The sequence below is a fragment of the Aquarana catesbeiana genome, linkage group LG11 (genome assembly GCF_042186555.1).
Source record: "Aquarana catesbeiana isolate 2022-GZ linkage group LG11, ASM4218655v1, whole genome shotgun sequence".
Lineage (NCBI taxonomy): Eukaryota > Metazoa > Chordata > Amphibia > Anura > Ranidae > Aquarana > Aquarana catesbeiana.
Window position 1 is genome coordinate 14,006,371 of NC_133334.1, and position 22,182 is coordinate 14,028,552.

General features: G+C 45.7%; 1 protein-coding gene across 3 annotated transcripts in view; it reads right to left on the reverse strand.

The window, feature by feature from the left end:
• Positions 1 to 22,182, reverse strand: part of LOC141111846 (uncharacterized) — a 223,456-nt gene that overhangs the window by 96,000 nt on the left and 105,274 nt on the right. For all 3 annotated transcript variants that reach the window (XM_073604007.1, XM_073604006.1, XM_073604005.1), the window contains exon 5: positions 6,326 to 6,424. In XM_073604007.1, the coding sequence (XP_073460108.1) occupies positions 6,326 to 6,424 (99 nt within the window). The remainder of the gene's footprint in view (positions 1 to 6,325; positions 6,425 to 22,182) is intronic.

Here is a 22,182-nt window from a genome sequence, read left to right on the forward strand (position 1 = left end):
CACCACACATAACTGCAACAAATCTTGGAGGACATTGTTAATGAACTCCTGGAGAACTGCCAGAGCGTTACAAAGGCCAAAAGGCATTACGAGATACTCATAATGACCTGATCTGGTATTAAACTCAGTTTTCCACTCGTCGCCCTCCTTACTCCTAATGAGATTGTATGCATCTCTCAAATAAAGCTTTGTGAAAAGTTTGCTCCCTTGAGGTGGTCAAATAACTCCGTAATCAACAGAATGGGATTGGCATTCTTAATCGTGAAACGATTGAGACCACTATAATCGATACAAGGTCTCAGTTCACCACTCTTCTTCTTCACAAAAAAGAAACCAGCACCAGCAGGAGACGAAGATTTGCTGATGAATCTTTAAGAAAGTGCAACATACTCTTCCATGGCCTTATCCTCCAAGACCGACAAAGGGTAAACCCGGCCACAAGGGTGTATGGCACCAGGTTGTAGGTCAATTGTCCAATCATATGAACGGCAAAGTACCGGCTTGACCTTTGTCAAAGAGATCGCTAAAATCGCGGTACTCCTCCAGCAGGGAGGAGAGTGAAGAGGTGCACAGGACCTTGGCTACCTTCTGGAAGTATCTCTCACTACACTGTGGCGAGCAGGATAGAACCTCAGCATGGAGCCAATCAAAAGAGGAGTTGTGCCTCTGTAACCAAGGATAACCAATAACCAGCGGAAACTAAAGGTGAGGAAATAACTTGGAATTGGATTATCTCATGATGAAGGGCCCAAAGGCCATGGACAATGGAACAGTCTCATGAGTCACATGGGCAGGCTGTAGAGGTCTCCTGTCAAGAGCCTCAATGGCAAGTGGAGTGTCATGCAGTTGCAGTGGAATCGAGTGCTTCAAAACAAAGGCAGCATCAATGAACAGGCCTGCAGCCCCAGCATCGATTAGAGCCTGTATCTCGACGGATGACTCAGCCCAAGACAGAGTAACCAAAACCAGGGGCTTATCTTTCTGGGAAACTGGAGACAAAACAACGCCAACTAAGGTCAGTCCGTGACAGGACCTCAAGATTTGGGCGTTCCCTGGATGGGTAGGACAAGACTTCAAAAAGTGACCAGCCTGGCCACAATAAAGGCACAATCTCTCCCTCCTCCTAAGGGCTCTCTCATCCGTAGAGAGTCGCATGAAGCCCAAGTGCATGGGTTCATTTTCACAGACCGACTCAGTACCAAGAGGCATGGGAGGTGAGGGAGGCAAGGGTGGGACTGCAAAGCTCAGGAACAAATGTACAGGAGGCTTGCGCCAGCGCTCCTTAAAAGAGAGTCTTTCTCTGAGTCTGGAGTCAATGAGGATGGAAAATGTGATCAACCTTCCAGCTCAGTGGGTATCTCTCGGGCTGCTATCTCATCCTTGATGTTATCCGAGAGACAATGAGAGAAGGCAGCCACGAGGGCCTCATTGTTCCAAGCAACCTCTGCTGCCAGAGTACGAAATTCAATGGCGTAATCAGCAACAGTTCTCATACTCTGTTTGATGGACATGAGGCTTTTGGCAGCAGAAGCGGAGTGTGCAGGAACGTCAAATACCCTTTTGAAGGAAGCCACAAATTCTGGTTAACTCAGGACCACAGGTTTTTGCGTCTCCCATAGAGGGTTTGCCCAGGCCAAGGCTCTCTCAGAAAGCAAAAATATCATGAAACCTACTTTGCTTCTGTCCATGGGAAACGCCTGGGGCAGCATCTCAAAGTATACCTTAACCTGGTTGAGAAATCCTCTGCATTGAACTGGATCTCCCCCAAATCGCTGGGGAAGCGGAGCGGAACCAGACATGCCTCTTATAGAGGTAATACTTTAGGCAGGTGCCTGTACAGAGACTGGAGCAGCAGCAGGGACGGCCTGCAACACAGGTTGTACCGGAGCAGCCATAGTGAAAGATTCCAGGTGAACCATGCGACTCAGGAGCATTTGTAACGCCAAGTCAAACTGATCCATGCGGTGATCCTGGTCATCCAATCTGGAAAAAATATTACCAACAAGTGGACTGACTGCATCTTCTGAATTCATGGCCTTCGCCTACTGTCAGAAACCATGAAGCAGACCAAGACAGAAGTACAGTTAATCACACATGTTTAATAATAATAAAAAGGTAAACAGAGTAAGCGTAGTCAGTACATAGCCAGAGTTCGGTAACCAGATCGGGTAGTCAGCCAATGCCAATGTCAGAGAGCCAGAGATCAACATAGTAGTACAGCAAGCAGGATCAGGAGCTAGAAGGGACTTCAGCTGAGCAAGTCTTCAAGAGGAACGCAGGAGAAAGTCTCTGAGATGTGACCAAAGGCGAAGGCAGAGATGAAGTGAGCTGGACGGCTTTAAGTAGCCAAGACTGATGAGCAGATCATCAACAGCTGAGTCACTGTGAAGAGAAAGGAGCTGGCAATTAGCCGACAGCTGAGCGGCCAGCTCAGAGAAGGAAGGGCTTAGCCCAGCCCTGACATTAGGGAACTCAGTCAAGTAATTGTCAGACCATTGTTCCGAATTTTTACAAACAGTTTACTGACTGGAATGGTACCAGCTGATTGGAGAAAAGCCAATGTAGCACCAACATTTAAAAAAGGGCCAAAACACATCCCTAGGAATTACAGACCAGATAGCCTAACATCAATAGTATGCAAGCTCTTGGAGGGGGTGATAAGGGACTATATACAAGATTTTAGTAATGAGAACGGTATCATTAGCAGTAATCAGCATGGATTCATGAAGAATCATTCTTGCCAAACCAATTTATTAACCTTCTATGAGGAGGTGAGTTGCCATCTAGATAAAGGAAGGCCCGTAGATGTGGTATATCTGGATTTTACAAAAGCATTTGTAGCAATAACTCTCGGTGGAGCTGCTGATTTAAGCGGGCTTGTTACCTTCACTCTCGGTAGGTCTGTTTCATCGTAACCGGGTCTAGGGTTCCGTTGAGTTTACCTCTGGATGATACACTTGAGTAGGTTTTCCAATGCTTTAATAAAAGAACAAGGGAAATAGCAGGTAAAAGGTAGAAGGAAAGCTGCAGGGAAGCTCAACTTGTAGTTGAAAACGCTCCCCCTGTGGAATTCAATCTTTGCCCGCCTGGATAGACCTCTCTCACTTGTCTAGCAGCAAGTACGTAGCACGAACCAAAGTCTCTGCCACAGACTTGTTTGGAATAAAACCCGTACGATCGTCTGCCACAGGATGTATTGGTCCGCGATGAAAGTCAGACACAGTACTTTAACCTTTAAGCCAACCCGGCAGTACTATAATGTAAGATTACTTCGGAATGCGTCCTCCAACCGAGTCACCAGGCCCCTCTCCAGACCAGCACTCTGCGTGATCCTTCCATGACGGGTCCTCCCCTGGGATCTCCTTGGTTGTCCAGCTTCTTCACTCAGGATAGACAGCTCAGGACCATTCCTATGCAGCTGTGGTAGGCCCCAGACAGGCTTCTGGGCCCACCCACACGCCGCAGCGACGCGGGCCTCCGGAACGGAGGACCACGAGGTGGTATTCCTAGTGCATACCTGTTGGCCAGGAGGGCCAGCAGGTGGCTGAAAACGAACCCTAAAAGATGGCGTCTGTCCCATATATACCCTCTCCCAGAATGCAACTCGGAGGACCACCTCCACCAAGTTATCTCCGGGACAGAGGAGCATTCATCCGCTTCAACACGTTGCTCTTCCAACACTGGCCCATGGTGACAATGACACCCACCGGCACAATGTGGAACTACACGCAATGTCAGCCAAGCAAGAACAGAGGCAAATCTAACTCCCTCTAATAAGCGACCCACTAAATTTATCTATCAGCGGTAGATTCAAATCTACCAGCGCTACACATTCAATACAGTTCCCCATAAACGTTTACTGTACAAAGTAAGGTCCGTTGGCATGGACCATAGGGTGAGTGAAAGGACTGAAAACTTTCTACAAGGGCAAGTTCAAAGGGTGGGGATAAATGGGGAGTACTCAGAATGGTCAGGGGTGGGTAGTGGGGTACCCCAGGGTTTTGTGCTGGGACCAATCCTGTTTAATTTGTTCATAAACGACCTGGAGGATGGGATAAACAGTTCAATCTCTGTATTTGCAGACGATACTAAGCTAAGCAGGGCAATAACGTCTCTGCAGGATGTGGAAACCTTGCAAGAAGATCTGAACAAATTAATGGGGTGGGCGACTACATGGCAAATGAGGTTTAATATGGAAAAATGTAAAATAATGCATTTGGGTGGCAAAAATGGGAATGCAATCTATAGACTGGGGGGAGAACCTCTGGGGGAATCTAGGATGGAAAAGAACCTGGGGGTCCTAGTAGATGATAGGCTCAGCAATGCCAAGCTGCTGATAACAAAGCAAACAGAATATTGGCATTAAAAAGGGATCAACTCCAGAGATAAAACAATAATTCTCCCGCTCTACAAGACTCTGGTCCGGCTGCACCTAGAGTATGCTGTCCAGTTCTGGGCACCAGTCCTCAGGAAGGATGTACTAGAAATGGAGCGAGTACAAAGAAGGGCAACAAAGCTAAAAGGAGGTCTGGAGGATGCTAGTTATGAGGTAAGGGTGTGAGCACTGAACTTATTCTCTCTGGAGAAGAGATGCTTGAGAGGGGATATGAATTCAATTTATAAATACCGTACTGGTGACCCCACAATAGGGATAAAACTTTTACGCGAAAGGAAGTTTAACAAGACACGCGGTTACTTATTAAAATTAGAAGAAAAGAGGTTTAACCTTAAACTACGTAGAGGGTTCTTTACTGTAAGAGCGGCAAGGATGTGGAATTCCCTTCCACAGGCGGTGGTCTCAGCGGGGGGCACCGATAGCTTCAAGAAACTATTAGATAAGCACCTGAATGACCGCAACATACAGGGATATACAATGCAATACTGTCTTGTAATCATACACATAGGTTGGACTTGATGGAGACTTGTGTCTTTTTTCAACCTTGCCTACTATGCAACTATCTAACTATTTAATAATCTATGCAAGTTATCAGCTATGGATTTATTGACCATGTAGCCATTGAGATAAGCTATGGCCACCCCCTCTGTCTATTGCCTATAACACTATGCAGCAGTGCTCTGCAGCAGTCACAGGTAGCAGTGGGGTAAATAAAACTACTCAGTTAATTTATTTCTTCCTGTGTGACTTCACACCTATAGCCCTCTTTATCAATAAGAAATCAGAGAGTGGTTCTCTTAGATTAACCTCTTCTTCACTATAGATGGTGACTCTCAGCCTAGAGTTTATTAGGTGCCATCATCATATAAATGAGGGCAATACCACATTATACAGTACCTGGTGACATACTCTACCTGTTGGCCCCTTCAAATTGACCCACAATGCACTAGGCTTACTTGATGAACTGCTATTGAGCACAAAGTTTAATAACTCAAAAATGTGTTGCTTTTTTTCATAATAAGCATGCATGATGTGATTTCTATGATTGTTCACAAAGTAAATGTACAAAACACTCAGTATCAAAATAAATTAAAGTGGTAGTAAACCGCATAAAAAGAAAAAAAAAATTGTCCCGGGCAGTTTAAGTCATAGAGGTTGATTTACTAAAAGCAAATAGTCTGTGCACTTTGCAAGTGCTTTTACTCCAGAGCTTAGTAAATGAGGTAAAGCCTCACTTTGCAAAGAATACCCAATCACGTGCAAGGAGAAAAAGAAAAAACATTTTTGCTTGCTCGTGATTGGTTGATAGAAGTCAGCAGAGCTTCTACTCATTTACTAAGCTCTGGAGCAACTGCTCTTGCAGTATGCAACTGCACTTTGCAAGGTGCACAGTCTATTTGCCTTTAGTAAATCAACCCCAATATGTGTTCGTATGCATCGCATTATAGCACATTATGACAGACTTACTGGAAAATGAAGCCCCCCCAGCAGCGTGTTGTCACCACTGAAGGCGCTTCCATCAACACACAATCTTCCTTCTGGGTTCGCAGGCTTCCACTATATGAATGGGCGAGCCGGCGATGACGTCACCGGATGCATCTGAAGTAATGTTCTTCTAAACGGTACATGTTTAGGAGATATTTACTGTATGTATAGGTAAGCCTTATTAAAAGCTTACCTATAGGTAAAAATGTTACATGGTATGTCCACTTTATTTAAACAATAACAGTCTAATGTGGCATTACTAAAAAAATAAACATGCCATTGAGACTTCCTGCAGAAGGCTCTCCTGTCCTCCACCAAAGTTTGATGTCAAATCTAGCTCTGCTGTCTTGTACTGTATAGTATTATACTATATATAGTATTGGCTGATAAATGGCTTACATTGTCTACCAGCTTTTGGACTTATCAGGACATCATCAAACTTACCACCAAAATCCACCATGAAGTATATTAAAAAAACAAAAATCAAAAGTATTGTTGATATAAAGAGGGCACTAAGAAAAACTCTTATCCATGGTCTCCATCCTATAAAAGAAAAGCACAATAAATGTCATTTTATTTCTGCATGTCTGGAAATTCTTCTCAAACAACACTGACTATAAACCGATGTCTACAATGTTTCTTTAACTTTTACCAGCTACACATCTGAAACTGGCCAACTGTGAGGATCGGATTGTACAACTCTCTAGAATACAAAAACATTTCATACTTATCGCAAAGTATATGGACACACTTTTTATAAAGTGCAATGTAATATATAAACATAAATAATAATACATTTTAGGAAAGGATAAGAGCTGGAAATAATTTGTACAGCTACCTAAATAAATAGCATTGTGTGATGTTATCTCACAATCATTAGCATTCAGAGATCACAAACTCCTTCAGAACAGAGCAATTGGCACTGAATGTAATGGAAATGTGGACATTTTATTGTGATGCCACCACTACAGTTCAAAGGGGCTGCCACTTAGAAAGGGGCCTGACATTTTAGGAATGACTGGCCACAAAGCATTTATGTAAAATGTCAGACGTATTTTCAGATAGGGATATCCATATTGTACCAAAAAGAAAGGTTTCCGTCTTCAAGTAAGAGGGCCCCTGCCCTAGGGTCTATACCAGCGGTGGTCAATTTACTTCATGTTGAGGGCATCAAGCAAATACTATTATGTGAATGTAATGCTACAGAATGTTGTATATTGTACTGTATGTGTAATAATCATTGTGGGGTTCAGCTTCAAGAGAAGAGTTCTCAGAGAGGTGATCCAAGCTGACTGTAAGGTTAAGAGCTTCCTGCCTTTATTGGTCAGCATGTATAACAAACAAAAATAATTTCCTTGGTGAGGTCAGTTAAGGGTGCTGCCATTGTGGCAAAGTTTGGGATGAACCTCCGATAATACCAAAACATGCCTAAGAAGATTCTTACTTGTTTCTTGGTGCAGGAGCAGGCCAGTCTCTAATGGCTTCTATTTTATCGACCCGGGTTTTTTTTTTTTTAAAACATTTTTATTGACGTTTACATAGTATAAACATGTATAGTGCAGTAATGCTGAGGCAGGTTAACTCATATACATACATATAGATGCATACTTCTCTGTATATATAAAGTAAAAAATAAAAAGAAACTAACTTCTAAACAAGAGAAAAAGGGGAGGGGGTGTATGCCAAGCGGGTTACATTCACCTATATAACAGCAGCTAACTAGCGCTTTTTACATTTCGATGGGTACTTGTATCTTTATAACCCCAGGAGTGGAAGCAAAATGCAGAAAACAATGTCCTATGTTGATGCAATATGATCTAACTGTATCAATGTAAGTTGCGAGAGTTACCAGTGGCAGAGATACAAGAGACATGGAAGTCAAGGAGTTGCAATGACCTTTTGATGAGTTATGGCGGTTGGTAGGTGGGGGGATCAGTCTGGGTAGGAATTTTAAGGTTGCCCAGTGAGTTTGTGATATCTCTTTTCAAGTACCAGTCCGTATATCGGAATGGGCGCATGACGTCCTGTAGAGCTTTATGGGTTAACGTGGCTTCTACATATTTATGCCATCTCATGAAGAAGCGCGAAGTAGAGCGAAAGTTCAGTGTGATGGTGTCTAGCCGCTCCATGTAAAAAAGTGACATCATAGCTTTTTTCACTTCGGGTAGGGCAGGTGGAGTCGTTGAAATCCAGTGATTCATTATCGTTCCGTGTGCTACTGGAAGGAGTAGGTGTGCCCATTGAGGAATATTTATAGGTCCTCTGGCTGTTGGAGGGGATGATAGAGGCGTGTATCCAAATAGGCATAACAATTGATCCTTTGGGATCTGTGTTTTACTGATTTTGCCAATGTGATCCAAGATAGAGTTCCAATATGTGGTTATGGCTGTGCATTCCCAAAGACGGTGTAGTAAGGTGGGACGGGATTCAGAACACCAAGGGCATTTCATTTGACTTGGATTGTCCTTGTTGAAGTAGAAAGGGTAGTAGGCTCTGTGTATGATCTTGAATTGGGTTTCCCGCCACGTTTCCGATATCGTAAGTTTGCAAACTTGTCTGTATCCTTCTAGTATCTTTTCTGACAGTTCATCGTCTCCTAAGATAACAGACCATTTTTGAAACGGTTTGAGGTGGTATTTTGTTGATTGATGTTGGATGAGGTAAGAATATAAACTGGTGATGGAGTAGTCATTTTGCTGTAGAACCGTGTCTATGAAGGATTTCTGAAAGAGATCAGATTTGGGCCCATAGCAAGATTTCAGATAATCGATTAATTGATGGTAAAAGAAGATATGTGCCGATGGCAGGGAAAACTCTCTTGCTAGCGATCGGAAAGGTTTGAAGCCTCCCGATTTACCTTGGTATATAGATGCTACTTTCGTGAGGCCATTTGATCCCCATTGCTCAAATGCTTTGTGCAGCGTGGATGGGAGAAACATAGGGTTTCCTTGAATTGGTAAATGTCTTGAGATATTTGATGGCAGCCCCAGTAATTTCCGTACTTCTCTCCAGGCAACTATAGTATCTCTGATGAGTATATTCGACTTGAGGTGAGCGGTAGAGCGTTGAGATTAGAGTGGAGGACAACTGATAGGGCGTGTGGCGAGGTCATTGCGCCTTCAAGGAGAGTATTGCAATATTTAGACTTTCCTTTCAGCCAATCCAATCCCTGCCCAAGCAAACATGAGAGATTATAAAAACGAATATTGGGCAGACCCGCCCCACCCTCGCACTTCGGGAGGCATAGTTTTTGCAGTGCAATACGTGTTTTTTTGCGAGACCATATAAAAGCTGTTAATGCTTTATAAATTTTGTGCACATCTGAATGTTTTAGTAATAAAGGTATGGTCTGCATTGGGTAGAGCAAGCGTGCAAACGATACCATTTTGAATAAGTGGCATCTCCCAAAGAACGAGAGGGGGAGGGCTGCCCAAGCCTCCAACTCCTGTACAATCTTAGTTATTAAAGGGGGGTAGTTAAGTACATAGAGAGGAGAAGGTTCACGGCCTATGTGTATGCCTAGGTAAGTGATATATCGAGCTGCCAGAGCGAACGGTGATAGATGTTTCCACTTAGCAGATAATCGTGGGTGAAGTGGTAGAATTTCACTTTTGTCAAAGTTTATTCGAAAGCTCGAGCTCAGTCGAAAGGCCGCAAAAAGCTCTCGTAGTCTGTCAAAGTCTGAAAGAGGATCAATGGAGAACAACAGTATGTTGTCTGCAAATAAAGCGGATCTGAGAACTTGGTCCCCATTGCGATCCCACTGACTCCATCGTGGGAGTTGGGTATTCTGGATAGGGGCTCAATGGACAAGTTAAAAAGTAGGGGGGAAAGTGGGCAGCCCTGTCTCATTCCCTTTGTCAGAGGTATCGAGTCAGACACAAAGTCAGGGGTGACAAGGCGCGCTGTTGGAGATGCGTACATTTGTTGAAGAAAACTCAAGATTGGACCCGTGAAGCCAAACTGTTGCAATACCCGAAATAGCCAGGACAAACTGACGTTGTCGAAAGCTTTTTCGGCATCAAGTGATATAATAGCGACATCTTGATCAGGGTGTGTTTTAGCGTAGTGTAACGCCATTAGCACTTTTCGTATATTTAAAGTGGCTGATCAACCCGGAACGAGTCCGGATTGGGCTGAGTGTAGTAGGGAAGGGAGTAGAGGGGCTAAGCGTGACTCAATGATTTTAGAGAGGATTTTGACATCTACATTTATTAGGGAGATTGGGCGGTAAGAGCCTGGCAGTTGCGGGTCTTTCCCCTTTTTAGATATCAGTTTGATGTGGGCTTGTGTCCCCATAGGAAGATATGGCCCCCCATCCCACATGGCTGCGTATACATGTTTTAGGGTGTCGGGAAGAAAATCGTTGGTCATTTTATAGAATTCGGCCGTGTATCCGTCTGGGCCTGGGGCTTTAGTTGATGACATATTTTTGATTGTTTGCCGGATATCGTCGGTTGTGATAGGAGCATTGAGTGCCTCTAATTGTGCATTTTGAAGTCTGGGTAGATGCACTTTAGATAGGAGAGCTTCAGTAGTGGCTTGATCAGTTTGGTCAGCTGCATATAAATCTGTGTAGTATTTTGTGAGTATACTACTGATTACGTCAGTTGACGTAGTTAGGGATCCTTCCGCATTTCACAAAGTAGAGATGCGAGTGGGTCGTCTCGGTCCTGAACATAGTTTAGCCAGTAGTTTGCCCGCCTTGTTGTCATACCTGTGAAAATGTAATTTAGAGTATGACATTTTAGCTGCCTCCTGTTGTTCCGCCCAGAGATCAAACGTGCACTTAGCCTGCCTCCACGTTCGTATATTATCAAGTGTACGGTTTAAAGTTAGGCGTTCATGGGCTGTACGTAGGGCTTCACTAGCCTGGATGTATTGCTGCTTGGTGTGTTTTTTAAATTGTGTGGTATAAGAAATGATAGTCCCTCTCAAGAAAGCTTTTCCAGCTTCTCAAAAGAGATTGGGTTCGGTAATATGAGCTCCATTGGTGGAGACATAGTCGTTCCAAGCTGTGTATAGCATATGGCGAAAATCTTCATTGTCCATCAAGTAAGATGGAAAGCGTCACATGGGCGAGGGGGAGGAAGGTGTGGCCTGTGTCAGGTGTATAGTGATGGGGCTATGATCGGAGAGCCTAGCGTCTAAAATCTCTGATTCGCATAGGGTGGTCATTAGTGCAGGGGAGGCAAAGAAGTAGTCGATGCGAGATAAGGATTTATGTGGGGGCGAGAAGAAAGTATATTCCCGATCAGTCGGGTGATTCAGACGCCAAGTATCTACATATTGCATGGAAGCAACGGCTTGTGCTAGAAAAGTAGAGTCGGGTGTTAGGGGTGTTGAGTTATGCATTCGACGGGTCGAGTCTTTTGTGCGGTCTGCTAGCGTGAACATGACCGAATTGAAATCCCCGCCCACTAGATGCATGGTTTCAGGAGCAGAGAGTATCCATTGAACCATATCTTGGAAGAAGGAGATGTCTGGCGAGTTAGGAGCATACATGTTAGTGATAGCCACTTGCTTGGTGTCTAAAGTCATGTGTAGAGTCATATTGCGGCCTGCCGAGTCAACCCTAACATCTCTTATCATGTGTTTTCAATTCTTGTGTAGTAAGATATCCACACCCGCTTTGCGACCTAGTGCTGGCGAACCATACACCGTGCCCACCCACAGTTTGCGTAAGCAGGTTAGATCATCTGCCGACAGGTGGGTTTCCTGAAGTAGGGCCACATCTGCCCGAAGACGCTTCAGATGTCTAAGGATAGCCATCCGCCTACATGGAGAGCAGAGCCCCTTGATGTTCCATGAGATAAACTTTAAGTGGTTCCCACTGGTTGAAGAGGCCATGTCTGATGTAGAGGATGGTATTGGGTTGAGGGTTTGTAATAGGGCCCCCATTCAGACAATGCATCTGCAATCTGGGAGTCGCTAAAGTTTCCTGAGGTTACAAGTACTGAACAGGTGAATACATTCGATATATAAGAATATCTATTGAAGAGGAAAAACAGCTTGGCAAAGGTTAAATGGGAAAAATCATTCATTATAAGCTTCACTTTTTTCCACATGAGGTTCAACTACTTATCATGGCTCCCATCAATCTCCCACTCCACTCCCGGCTGCTGGGGTTAAGCCAGAGGGAGGGGGGTAAAAGGGCAGGGGGGAGGATATGTGGACAATTTGCAGGTCATAAGGACTGAGGTTATATATGGAGCGTATCGACTCCACACCTAGGGGGAAGTGTCAATTAGAGAGATTATAGCCTGTGAGTTAGGTCTGGAAACAGGGGGGATCAAAGGAGCGGATTGGTAACTAAAGCCTCTGTGGTGGTCATTCAACTAAACCAATAAACAGTACGATTTTTACAGATACATATATCTATGGTTAACAAATCAAATATGGATCGAACATAACCGTGCCTAGATATAGTAGCATGTTATAATACTAACTGCGGCAATTCGCTTAGGCATATAAGGTATAGAAGTGAGAAAAATAACACAAGTAAGGAAGAGAGGGAGCATGTGGGGGGAGTAATACTACACATCTCCCATGTAGGTGTAACAACACCTGGTCCTTGTGGTTCATCAGCGGTTTCCCGAACGATCCTCTTTTTGAGTAACACGAATGCGTTTGTATGGGGGTTTGGTTGGGCTACGTTGGGGTTTAGAGGATGTAGATGGAGAGATCATCGATGACGAAGTATAGCTCTCTGTAGAGTAGACATGTTCCATTTCCGTGCCTAGAGTAGTGACATATTTTTCCGCTTCATTGGGCGTGGCGAAAGTGAGTTGTTCCCCTTCATGTGTTTGAACGCGGAGGGTTGCCGGGTAGGCTAAGGAGAATATGATCTGATTGTTGTATAAAACTGAGCATATCGGAGAAAATGCCTTGCGCTTATTCATCACCTCAACTGAGTAATCCGCGAATAATAGCAGTTTTGCGTCATCTACTGTTAGTGAGCGGATGTGACGAAACTTCTGCATAATGGTGTTCTTATCAGCATGGTTCAAATATTTGACTATAACATGTCGGAGTTTGGTAGGGGTTTCCGAGTATTGTCCAATGCGATGCGCTCTTTCGACAGTGCACGGTATGCGGAGACCCAGTTGTTCGGGAATGATCTTTGCACATATGTTTGTTAGATGATGAGTAGTGATTGATTCAGGGAGTCCTATTATCCTTAAATTGTTTTGTCTCGAATGATTCTCAAGATCATCGAGTTTATCCTAAATCTCTCTGTGTGTGATGTTCATGCGTGCCACCGCAGCAGATGTGGCAGCAGCTTCATCTTCCAGAGAGGAGATCCGTTCCTCTGTGTGTGTAAGCCTCTGTGCTTGTGCCTGCACTTCTATATGTAATAGCTCCAGCCCTCTGTTAACTGCTGTGTCCACAGTGGCGGTGAGTTTAGGGCCTAGCAGTGCAACTAATGCTTGAGCTATGCCTTCAGGAGAGGCAGGGTCAGCGGCTATCTTTCCCGGGACTGAGGGGTGCTGTGTAGATGGCTGTGGAGGCGGCTGCAGCAGTTCTGCTGAGGAGATCGCGGCCGCCATTTTGCCTGCGCTGGTCTCTGTCCCTCCTGCTGTTGTTAGTGTGGAGGATGCCGCTCGTGGATATGATCGCTCCACAAAGCGATCCATATGTGCCCACTGGTTAGCAGGTGGAAGGGGGGGTCTCCCCGAGGCATTTGCGGGTATTTTATGGCCGGTTAAACTGGGAGTGTGGCGGGAGCTGAGGGTTCCTACCTCCTCCTCATGTGGCGCCGGAACCGGAAGTTCGACCTGGGGTTTAATTAGGCCCCGCCCAATGGTGTATCCCAAATATTGGACCTCTTCTAATACTATGGCACCCTTTTTTAGGTTTGCTGTTAAGCCGGCATTTCTAATGGAATTTATGACAGGCTGCACTTTAGATAGGTGACTTCCCAATCTGTGCTCCAGATAATCACATCATCTGGATAGGCTGCTGAATAGCATTGATGTGGGCTAAGATTCTCATCCATCATCCGCTGGAATGTAGCAAGAGCTCCATTTAACCCAAAGGGCATCCAGACATACTGCCACAAGTCCTCTGGAGTTGCAAAAGCTGTTTCTTCTTTTCCTTCCTTTGTCAGAGGAACCTGCCAATACCCTCTAGTGAGATCAAGGGTGGTTATGTACCTGGTGGGGCCCAACTTTTCCACGAATTCATCGACTCAGGGCATAGGATAGATGTCACACTTTGACACTTCGTTCAGTTTCTGGAAGTCATTGCAAAATCTTAAGGACCCATGTGGTTTGGGAACCAAGACTATAGGACTGCACCATTCACTTTTGGACTTCTCTATCAACTCGAGGTTGAACATTCTCTGTACTTCTTCGGCTACTGCCTGTCTGTGGGCCATGGGAATATGATACAGCTTAAGCCGCACCCAAACCAGTGACAATGTCATGTTTAATTACATTTGTGCAGCCTTAAACTTTGAGAAGAAACCTTCATTACACTGTAGAAACTCTCTCACCTCCTGCTGTTGCGACACCGACATAGACTCAGGTATCTGAACCTCACTTATGCCTTCATCTTTCTTTAGTGGCTGATCACCCAGGGCTAGGAGGGCTTCCCTTTCTTTCCAGGCTTTGATTAAATTCACATTATAGATGGGTTTCTTCTTCCACTTGTCTGGTTGGTATACCTTAAAGTTTACTTCCCAACATTTTCAAGTTTTTCATAGGGTCCTTGACACTTAGCTAGGCACTTACTTTCCACTGTGTACAACCTTAGCCGACCTTTTGTACACTCGACTCTTTGCTTCCTGGGCTTGCTGCAAGGTGTTCTCGAACAAGGGGCATTACTGAGGCAATTATATCCTGCATGGCTGAGATATGCTCTATGACACTCCAGTAGGGAGTTGTTTCATTCTCCCAAGTTTCTTTTGCAATATACAGCAACCCTTGGCATAGCCTCCCATACAGAAATTCAATGGGTGAGAACCCCGTGGAAGACTGTGGGACCTCTCTAATTGCATACAACAAATATGGCAGAAGACAATCCTAGTCTCTCCTGTCTTTATCAACCACCTTTTTAAGTATACTTTTTAGGATTTTTGTCAAACCATTCTACCAAGGGTGGTAAACTGAAGTATGCAGCTGCTTAATATTGAACGATTTGCACAACTCTTTCATTACCTTCGACATAAAGGGAATCCCTTGGTTGGTTAGGATTTGTTTTGGATGTGGAACAACTGTCTGGGGATCGTCTTAGAGGAAGTGGGAACATTCTTGGGATACCGGGGGGGCATAGTCCATGACCACTAGGATGTACTGATGACCACTAGCAGACTTAACTACTGGCCCTATCAGATCCATGGCAATTCCATCAAAAGGAACTTCAGTCACAGGCAATAGCACCAGTGGGCTATGGTAATGGGGCTTAGGGGCTGCCTTTTGACACTCATGGCTTGACTCACAATAGATTTTCACATCGGCATGTATCCTGGGCCAAAAGAAATGCTGTAGGATACATTCCTTGGTCTTTTCATAGGCCAGGTGACCCCCCCCCCCAGGGTTGTGCATGGGCCAGGTACAACACTATCCTCCTATAAGGGCCAGGAACCATGAGTTGCTCCGCAATCTCACCCAGAATTTTGTCAACCCGATACAACATGTCATGATTAACTGCCATATGAGGAAACACATTGTCCAGTCCTTGAGCTACTGTAGTCACATTGTTTACCTTCACAGTTTTCCGGGCTTACTCAAGAGTAGGATTCTGTAACTGGGCAGTCCCAAAGTTGTCCCGAAAGACCTCTAGTACCTGCACACCCGGCAACTCTACGGTCTCAGGGGTCACCTCCTGTTAAGTATTAGTCTGTTATAGCGGATATAAATCAGGTGGCAAAGGTAAATGTTAAATCAAAGGACTTTCCACCACACACTGATGTTCCATTTACAGGGAAGGGTTACAGCTACGGTGGGAAACACAGGCGAAATACATGTCGTTTTAGAAATTCAGTTGGTCACATGTGCAAACTTAGAGGTCACATACAAACAGTCTGTCAGACTAAAGATCAGTCTACAAATGTGAATACAATACCAACGGCAGCACACTCCATTAAAGCGCCAATTGTTGTTACGAATGATGAAACCTCCACAGGCGTTTATACAAATGACTATGTGTATAAAGTGGAAAACTCTTCATCAGGACTAGGGATGAGCCGAACACCCCCCTGTTCGGTTCGCACCAGAACATGCGAACAGGAAAAAAGTTCGTTCGAACATGCGAACACCGTTAAAGTCTATGGGACACGAACATGAATAATCAAAAGTGCTAATTTTCAAGGCTTATATGCAAGTTATTGTCATAAAAAGTGTTTGGGGACCTGGGTCCTGCCCCAGGGGACATGGATCAATGCAAAAAAAAGTTTTAAAAACGGCCGTTTTTTCAGGAGCAGTGATTTTAATAATGCTTAAAGTCAAACAATAAAAGTGTAATATCCCTTTAAATTTCGTACCTGGGGGGTGTCAATAGTGTGCCTGTAAAGGGGCGCATGTTTCCTGTGTTTAGAACAGTCTGACAGCAAAATGACATTTTGAAGGAAAAAACTCATTTAAAACTACCCGCGGCTATTGCATTGCCGACAATACACATAGAAGTTCATTGATAAAAACGGCATGGGAATTCCCCAAAGGGGAACCCCGAACCAAAATTAAAAAAAAAAAATGACGTGGGGGTCCCCCTAAATTCCATACCAGGCCCTTCAGGTCTGGTATGGATATTAAGGGGAACCCCAGCCAAAATTAAAAAAAAAAAATGACGTGGGGTTCCCCCTAAATTCCATACCAGACCCTTCAGGTCTGGTATGGATTTTAAGGGGAACCCCGCGCCAAAAAAAAAAAAAAAAACGGCGTGGGGTCCCCCCAAAAATCCATACCAGACCCTTATCCGAGCACGCAACCTGGCAGGCCGCAGGAAAAGAGGGGGGGACGAGAGTGCGGCCCCCCCTCCCTCCTGAACCGTACCAGGCCACATGCCCTCAACATTGGGAGGGTGCTTTGGGGTAGCCCCCCAAAACACCTTGTCCCCATGTTGATGAGGACAAGGGCCTCATCCCCACAACCCTGGCCGGTGGTTGTGGGGGTCTGCGGGCAGGGGGCTTATCGGAATCTGGAAGCCCCCTTTAACAAGGTGACCCCCAGATCCCGGCCCCCCCCTGTGTGAAATGGTAAGGGGGTACATAAGTACCCCTACCATTTCACGAAAAAAGTGTCAAAAATGTTAAAAATTACAAGAGACAGTTTTTGACAATTCCTTTATTTAAATGCTTCTTCTTTCTTCTATCTTGCTTCATCTTCTGGTTCTTCTGGCTCTTCTGGTTCTTCTGGTTCTTCCTCCGGCGTTCTCGTCCAGCATCTCCTCCGCGGCGTCTTCTGTCTTCTTCTCCTCGGGCCGCTCCGCACCCATGGCATGGGGGGGAGGCTCCCGCTCTTCTCTTCTTCTCTTCTTCTTTTCTTCTTTTCTTCTTTTCTTCTCTTCTTCTCTTCTTCTTCATTTTCTTCTCCGGGCCGCTCCGCAATCCATGCTGGCATGGAGGGAGGCTCCCACTGTGTGACGGCGCTCCTCGTCTGACAGTTCTTAAATAACGGGGGGGGCGGGGCCACCCGGTGACCCCGCCCCCCTCTGACGCACGGTGACTTGACGGGACTTCCCTGTGACGTCACGGGGAATGCCACAGGGAAGTCCCGTCATGTCCCGTGCGTCAGAGGGGGGCGGGGTCACCGGGTGGCCCCGCCCCCCGTTATTTAAGAACCGTCAGACGAGGAGACGCCGTCACACAGCGGGAGCCTCCCTCCATGCATGGATGCGGAGCGGCCCGCAGAAGAAAAGAAGAGAAGATGAAGATGAAGAAGATGAAGAAGAGAAGAGGATGAAGAGAAGAGCGGGAGCCTCCCCTCATGCCATGGGTGCGGAGCGGCCCGAGGAGAAGAAGATAGAAGACGCCGCGGAGAAGATGCTGGATGAGAACGCCGGAGGAAGAACCAGAAGAGCCAGAAGAACCAGAAGAAGATGAAGGAAGATAGAAGAAGCATTTAAATAAAGGAATTGTCAAAAACTGTCTCTTGTCATTTTTAACTATTTTGACAGTTTTTTAGTGAAATGGTAGGGGTAGGTACCCCCTTACCATTTCACACAGGGGGGGGGCCGGGATCTGGGGGTCCCCTTGTTAAAGGGGGCTTCCAGATTCCGATAAGCCCCCCGCCCGCAGACCCCCACAACCACCGGCCACGGTTGTGGGGATGAGGCCCTTGTCCTCATCAACATGGGGACAAGGTGTTTTGGGGGCTACCCCAAAGCACCCTCCCAATGTTGAGGGCATGTGGCCTGGTACGGTTCAGGAGGGGGGGGGGCGCACTCTCGTCCCCCCCTCTTTTCCTGCGGCCTGCCAGGTTGCGTGCTCGGATAAGGGTCTGGTATGGATTTTTGGGGGAACCCCACGCCGTTTTTTTTTTTTTTTTTTGGCGCGGGGTTCCCCTTAAAATCCATACCAGACCTGAAGGGTCTGGTATGGAATTTAGGGGGAACCCCACGTCATTTTTTTTTTTTAATTTTGGCCGGGGTTCCCCTTAATATCCATACCAGACCTGAAGGGCCTGGTATGGAATTTAGGGGGACCCCCCCACGTCATTTTTTTTTTTTTTAATTTTGGTTCGGGGTTTCCCTGGGGGGAATTCCCATGCCGTTTTTATCAATGAACTTCTATGTGTATTGTCGGCAATGCAATAGCCGCGGGTAGTTTTAAATGTGTTTTTTCCTTCCAAATGTCATTTTGCTGTCAGACTGTTCTAAACACGGGAAACATGCGCCCCTTTACAGGCATACTATAGACACCCCCCAGGTACGAAATTTAAAGGGATATTACACTTTTATTGTTTGACTTTAAGCATTATTAAAATCACTGCTCCTGAAAAAACGTCCGTTTTTAAAACTTTTTTTTGCATTGATACATGTCCCCTGGGGCAGGACCCGGGTCCCCAAACACTTTTTATGACAATAACTTGCATATAAGCCTTTAAAATTAGCACTTTTGATTTCTCCCATAGACTTTTAAAGGGTGTTCCGCGGCATTCGAATTTGCCGCGAACACCCCAAATTGTTCGGTGTTCGGCGAACTTGCGAACAGCTAATGTTCGAGTCGAACATGAGTTCGACTCGAACTCGAAGCTCATCCCTACTCTTGATGTAAGCAAGAATTTGCCTTGCTGTAAAAAATTGCAATGATATGCACCTGTCAAACAGGTGCAGAAAAATCGGTCTTTGGTAGGGATGGGCTGAACACCCCCCCCCCCCCCATTCGTTTCGCACCAGAACATGCGAACAGACAAAAAATTTGTTAGAACACGCAAACACCGTTAAAGTCTATGGGACACGAACATGAAAAATCAAAAGTGCTAATTTTAAAGGCTTATATGCAAGTTATTGTCATAAAAAGTGTTTGGGGACCCGGGTCCTGCCCCAGGGGACATGGATCAATGCAAAAAAAGTTTTAAAAACGAACGTTTTTTCAGGAGCAGTGATATTAAGAATGCTTAAAGTGAAACAATAAAAGTGTAATATTCCTTTAAATTTCGTACCTGGGGGTGTTTATAGTATGCCTGTAAAGGGGCGCATGTTTCCCGTGTTTAGAACAGTCTGACAGCAAAATTACATTTCTAAAGGAAAAAAAGTCATTTAAAACTACTCGCGGGTCGCGACTATAATGAATTGTCGGTCTGGCAATACACATAAGAGTTCAATGATAAAAACGGCAAGGGATTCCCCCACAGGGGAAACCCAAACCAAAATTTAAAAAAAAAGTGCGTGGGGGTCCCCCCCCCCAAATTTTCATTCCAGGCCCTTTAGGTCTGGTATGGATATTAAGAGAAACCCCTCGCCAAAATTTTTTTTTAAATGGCGTGGGGGTCCCCCTCAAAATCCATACCATCTGGTATGGATTTTAAGGGGAACCCTGTGCCAAATTTTTTTCAAAAAATGGCTTAGGATCCCCCCAAAAATCCATACCAGACCCTTATCTGAGCATGCAACCTGGCAGGCCGCAGGAAAAGAAGGGGGGTGAGAGAGCGCCCCCCCTCCTGAACTGTACCAGGCCACATGCCCTCAACATTGGGAGGGTGCTTTGGGTTAGCGGCCCCCCAAAGCACCTTGTCCCCATGTTGATGGGGAGAAGGGCCTCATCCCCACAACCCTTGCCCGGTGGTTGTGGGGGTCTGCGGGCAGCTTATCGGAATCTGTAAGCCCCCTTTAACAAAGGGAACCCCTAGATCCCGGCCCCCTCCCTGTGTGAAATGGTAACGGGGTACAAGTGTACCCCTACCATTTCACAAAAGATGTGTGAAAATGGTAAAAAAAAAAACACTACACGCCTTAGGACAAGTCCTTTATTGAAAAAATAAAGAAAAAAACTGTCCCACTGAGTCTTCTTCTTCTCGCGCTCCAATGGACCAAAAAAAAAAAAAAATAAAAGCCGCAATCCGCCTACGATCTGCCTCCATGGGAGGTACCCGCCGTAATAACGGGCCTCTCAGGTGACAGTTCTTTTATAAGTGAGGGCGGAGCCACATGATGTCATCGCCAGGTGACCCTGCCCCCTCTGATGCACGGGGATATCCCTATGGCCTTCCCTTAGCGTCAGAGGGGGGCAGGGTCACTAGGTTATGTAACTGAAATGATTGAACACCCTCAAAGCTAGGCAGCCTCAAAGTTTTGCAGAGATTCCACATCTCAAAAAGACTTAATCAGTGAAATCGGCATCAGGGGCTTCATAGCTGGTAAACCAGGACTGATTCATTTTTATAAAAATCAAACGGTCCAAAGAGTCTGTGGACAGACACGTTCCATGATCAGTAACGAAACCTCCTGCAGCACTGAATGCCCGTTCTGAAAGCACACTGGATGCAGGGCAGCCCAACAACTCAATAGCATACTGGGCAAGTTCTGGCCAGTGGTCTATTCTCATGACCCAGTAAGCCAATAGATCGTCAGCTGGAAAGCTCTCCGTCTCTGTTATGGCCCCGAGGTAATCGTCCACCATGTGATGCAGACGCTGCTGATGGGATGCGGAAGCTGACAGCCCTGGGCGGCAAGGACAAAAAAAATTCTGAAGTGCCTCACTTTGGCGGATGCCTTCTCCAATGCTCTTTCTTGACCAACCGAAGACTCAAAACAGCATTTTCCACTACACTGTAACCTACTAGAGTCAGGAAAAACGTTCAATAAAATCCTCTTTAATGTGTCCTCAAGAGATTTTATCCTCCACACTCTCTGTGGGGACGGGATGAGTTCAGAGACCTTCCCCTTGCCAACCAGTAATCATCCTTTTCCTTTATGCCACATATTCTTGGGTCCTTTTGCAGGCTTTGAAGCATGAGGTTGCCCATGCGCCTCAAATTTTCAGAGGCTTAAGAAGCAGACTACTCGGGGTCACTCAGGATGACAGCATCTGGAACTTCCTCCTCCCAGCCACGTACTACTCCCAAGGGTCCTGGGGTTGGAAAGCCATCTCTTACAGATTGACACATGTCTTCCTCTTCTTCAAAGCCTATGAAAGTGCCAGAATCCTCCTTCTCATCCTCCTCCCCCCTCTCCTCCTGTTCTGTGACAAAGGAATGATGGTGTCTGCATAAAGTGGACTTTGAGAAGAAAGGAAGTCCTCCTCTTCCTCCTGCTGTTCTGCTTCCAGTGCCCTGTCCATAATGCCACGCAGAGTCTGCTCCAGCAGGAACACAACAGGGATTGTGTCACTGATGCATGCACTGTCACTGCTCACCATCCTTGTGGCCTCCTCAAATGGTGACAATACAAGAATGCATGCATCCTTAATGATCAGCCATTGGCGTGTGGAAAAAAAGCTGAGGCGGCCTGAGCCTGTCGTCATGCCGTACTGACACAAGTACTCGTTAACGGCCCTCTGCTGCATGTATAGCCGCTGCAGCATTCCCAAAGTTGAGTTCCACGTGGTGGGCATGTCACAAATCAGGCAGTTTACGGGCAGGTGGAATTCCCGCTGAATTTCAGCCAACCGAGCACTGGCTGTGTATGACTGCCTGAAATGGCTACAGACTCTTCTGTCCTGCTTTAGTAAATCTTGCAACCCTGGGTACATAATTAGGAAACAATGCAGGACAGGAGGTTTGAGCCATTATCGGATACCACCATTCCTGGTTCCAGCTGGCGTGGTGTGAACCACCTCTGGGCCTGTCCTTGCAGAGCTGCAATAATCTCTGCTCCGGTGTTGTTCCTGTCCCCTAAACACACCAGCTAAGGCACTGCAT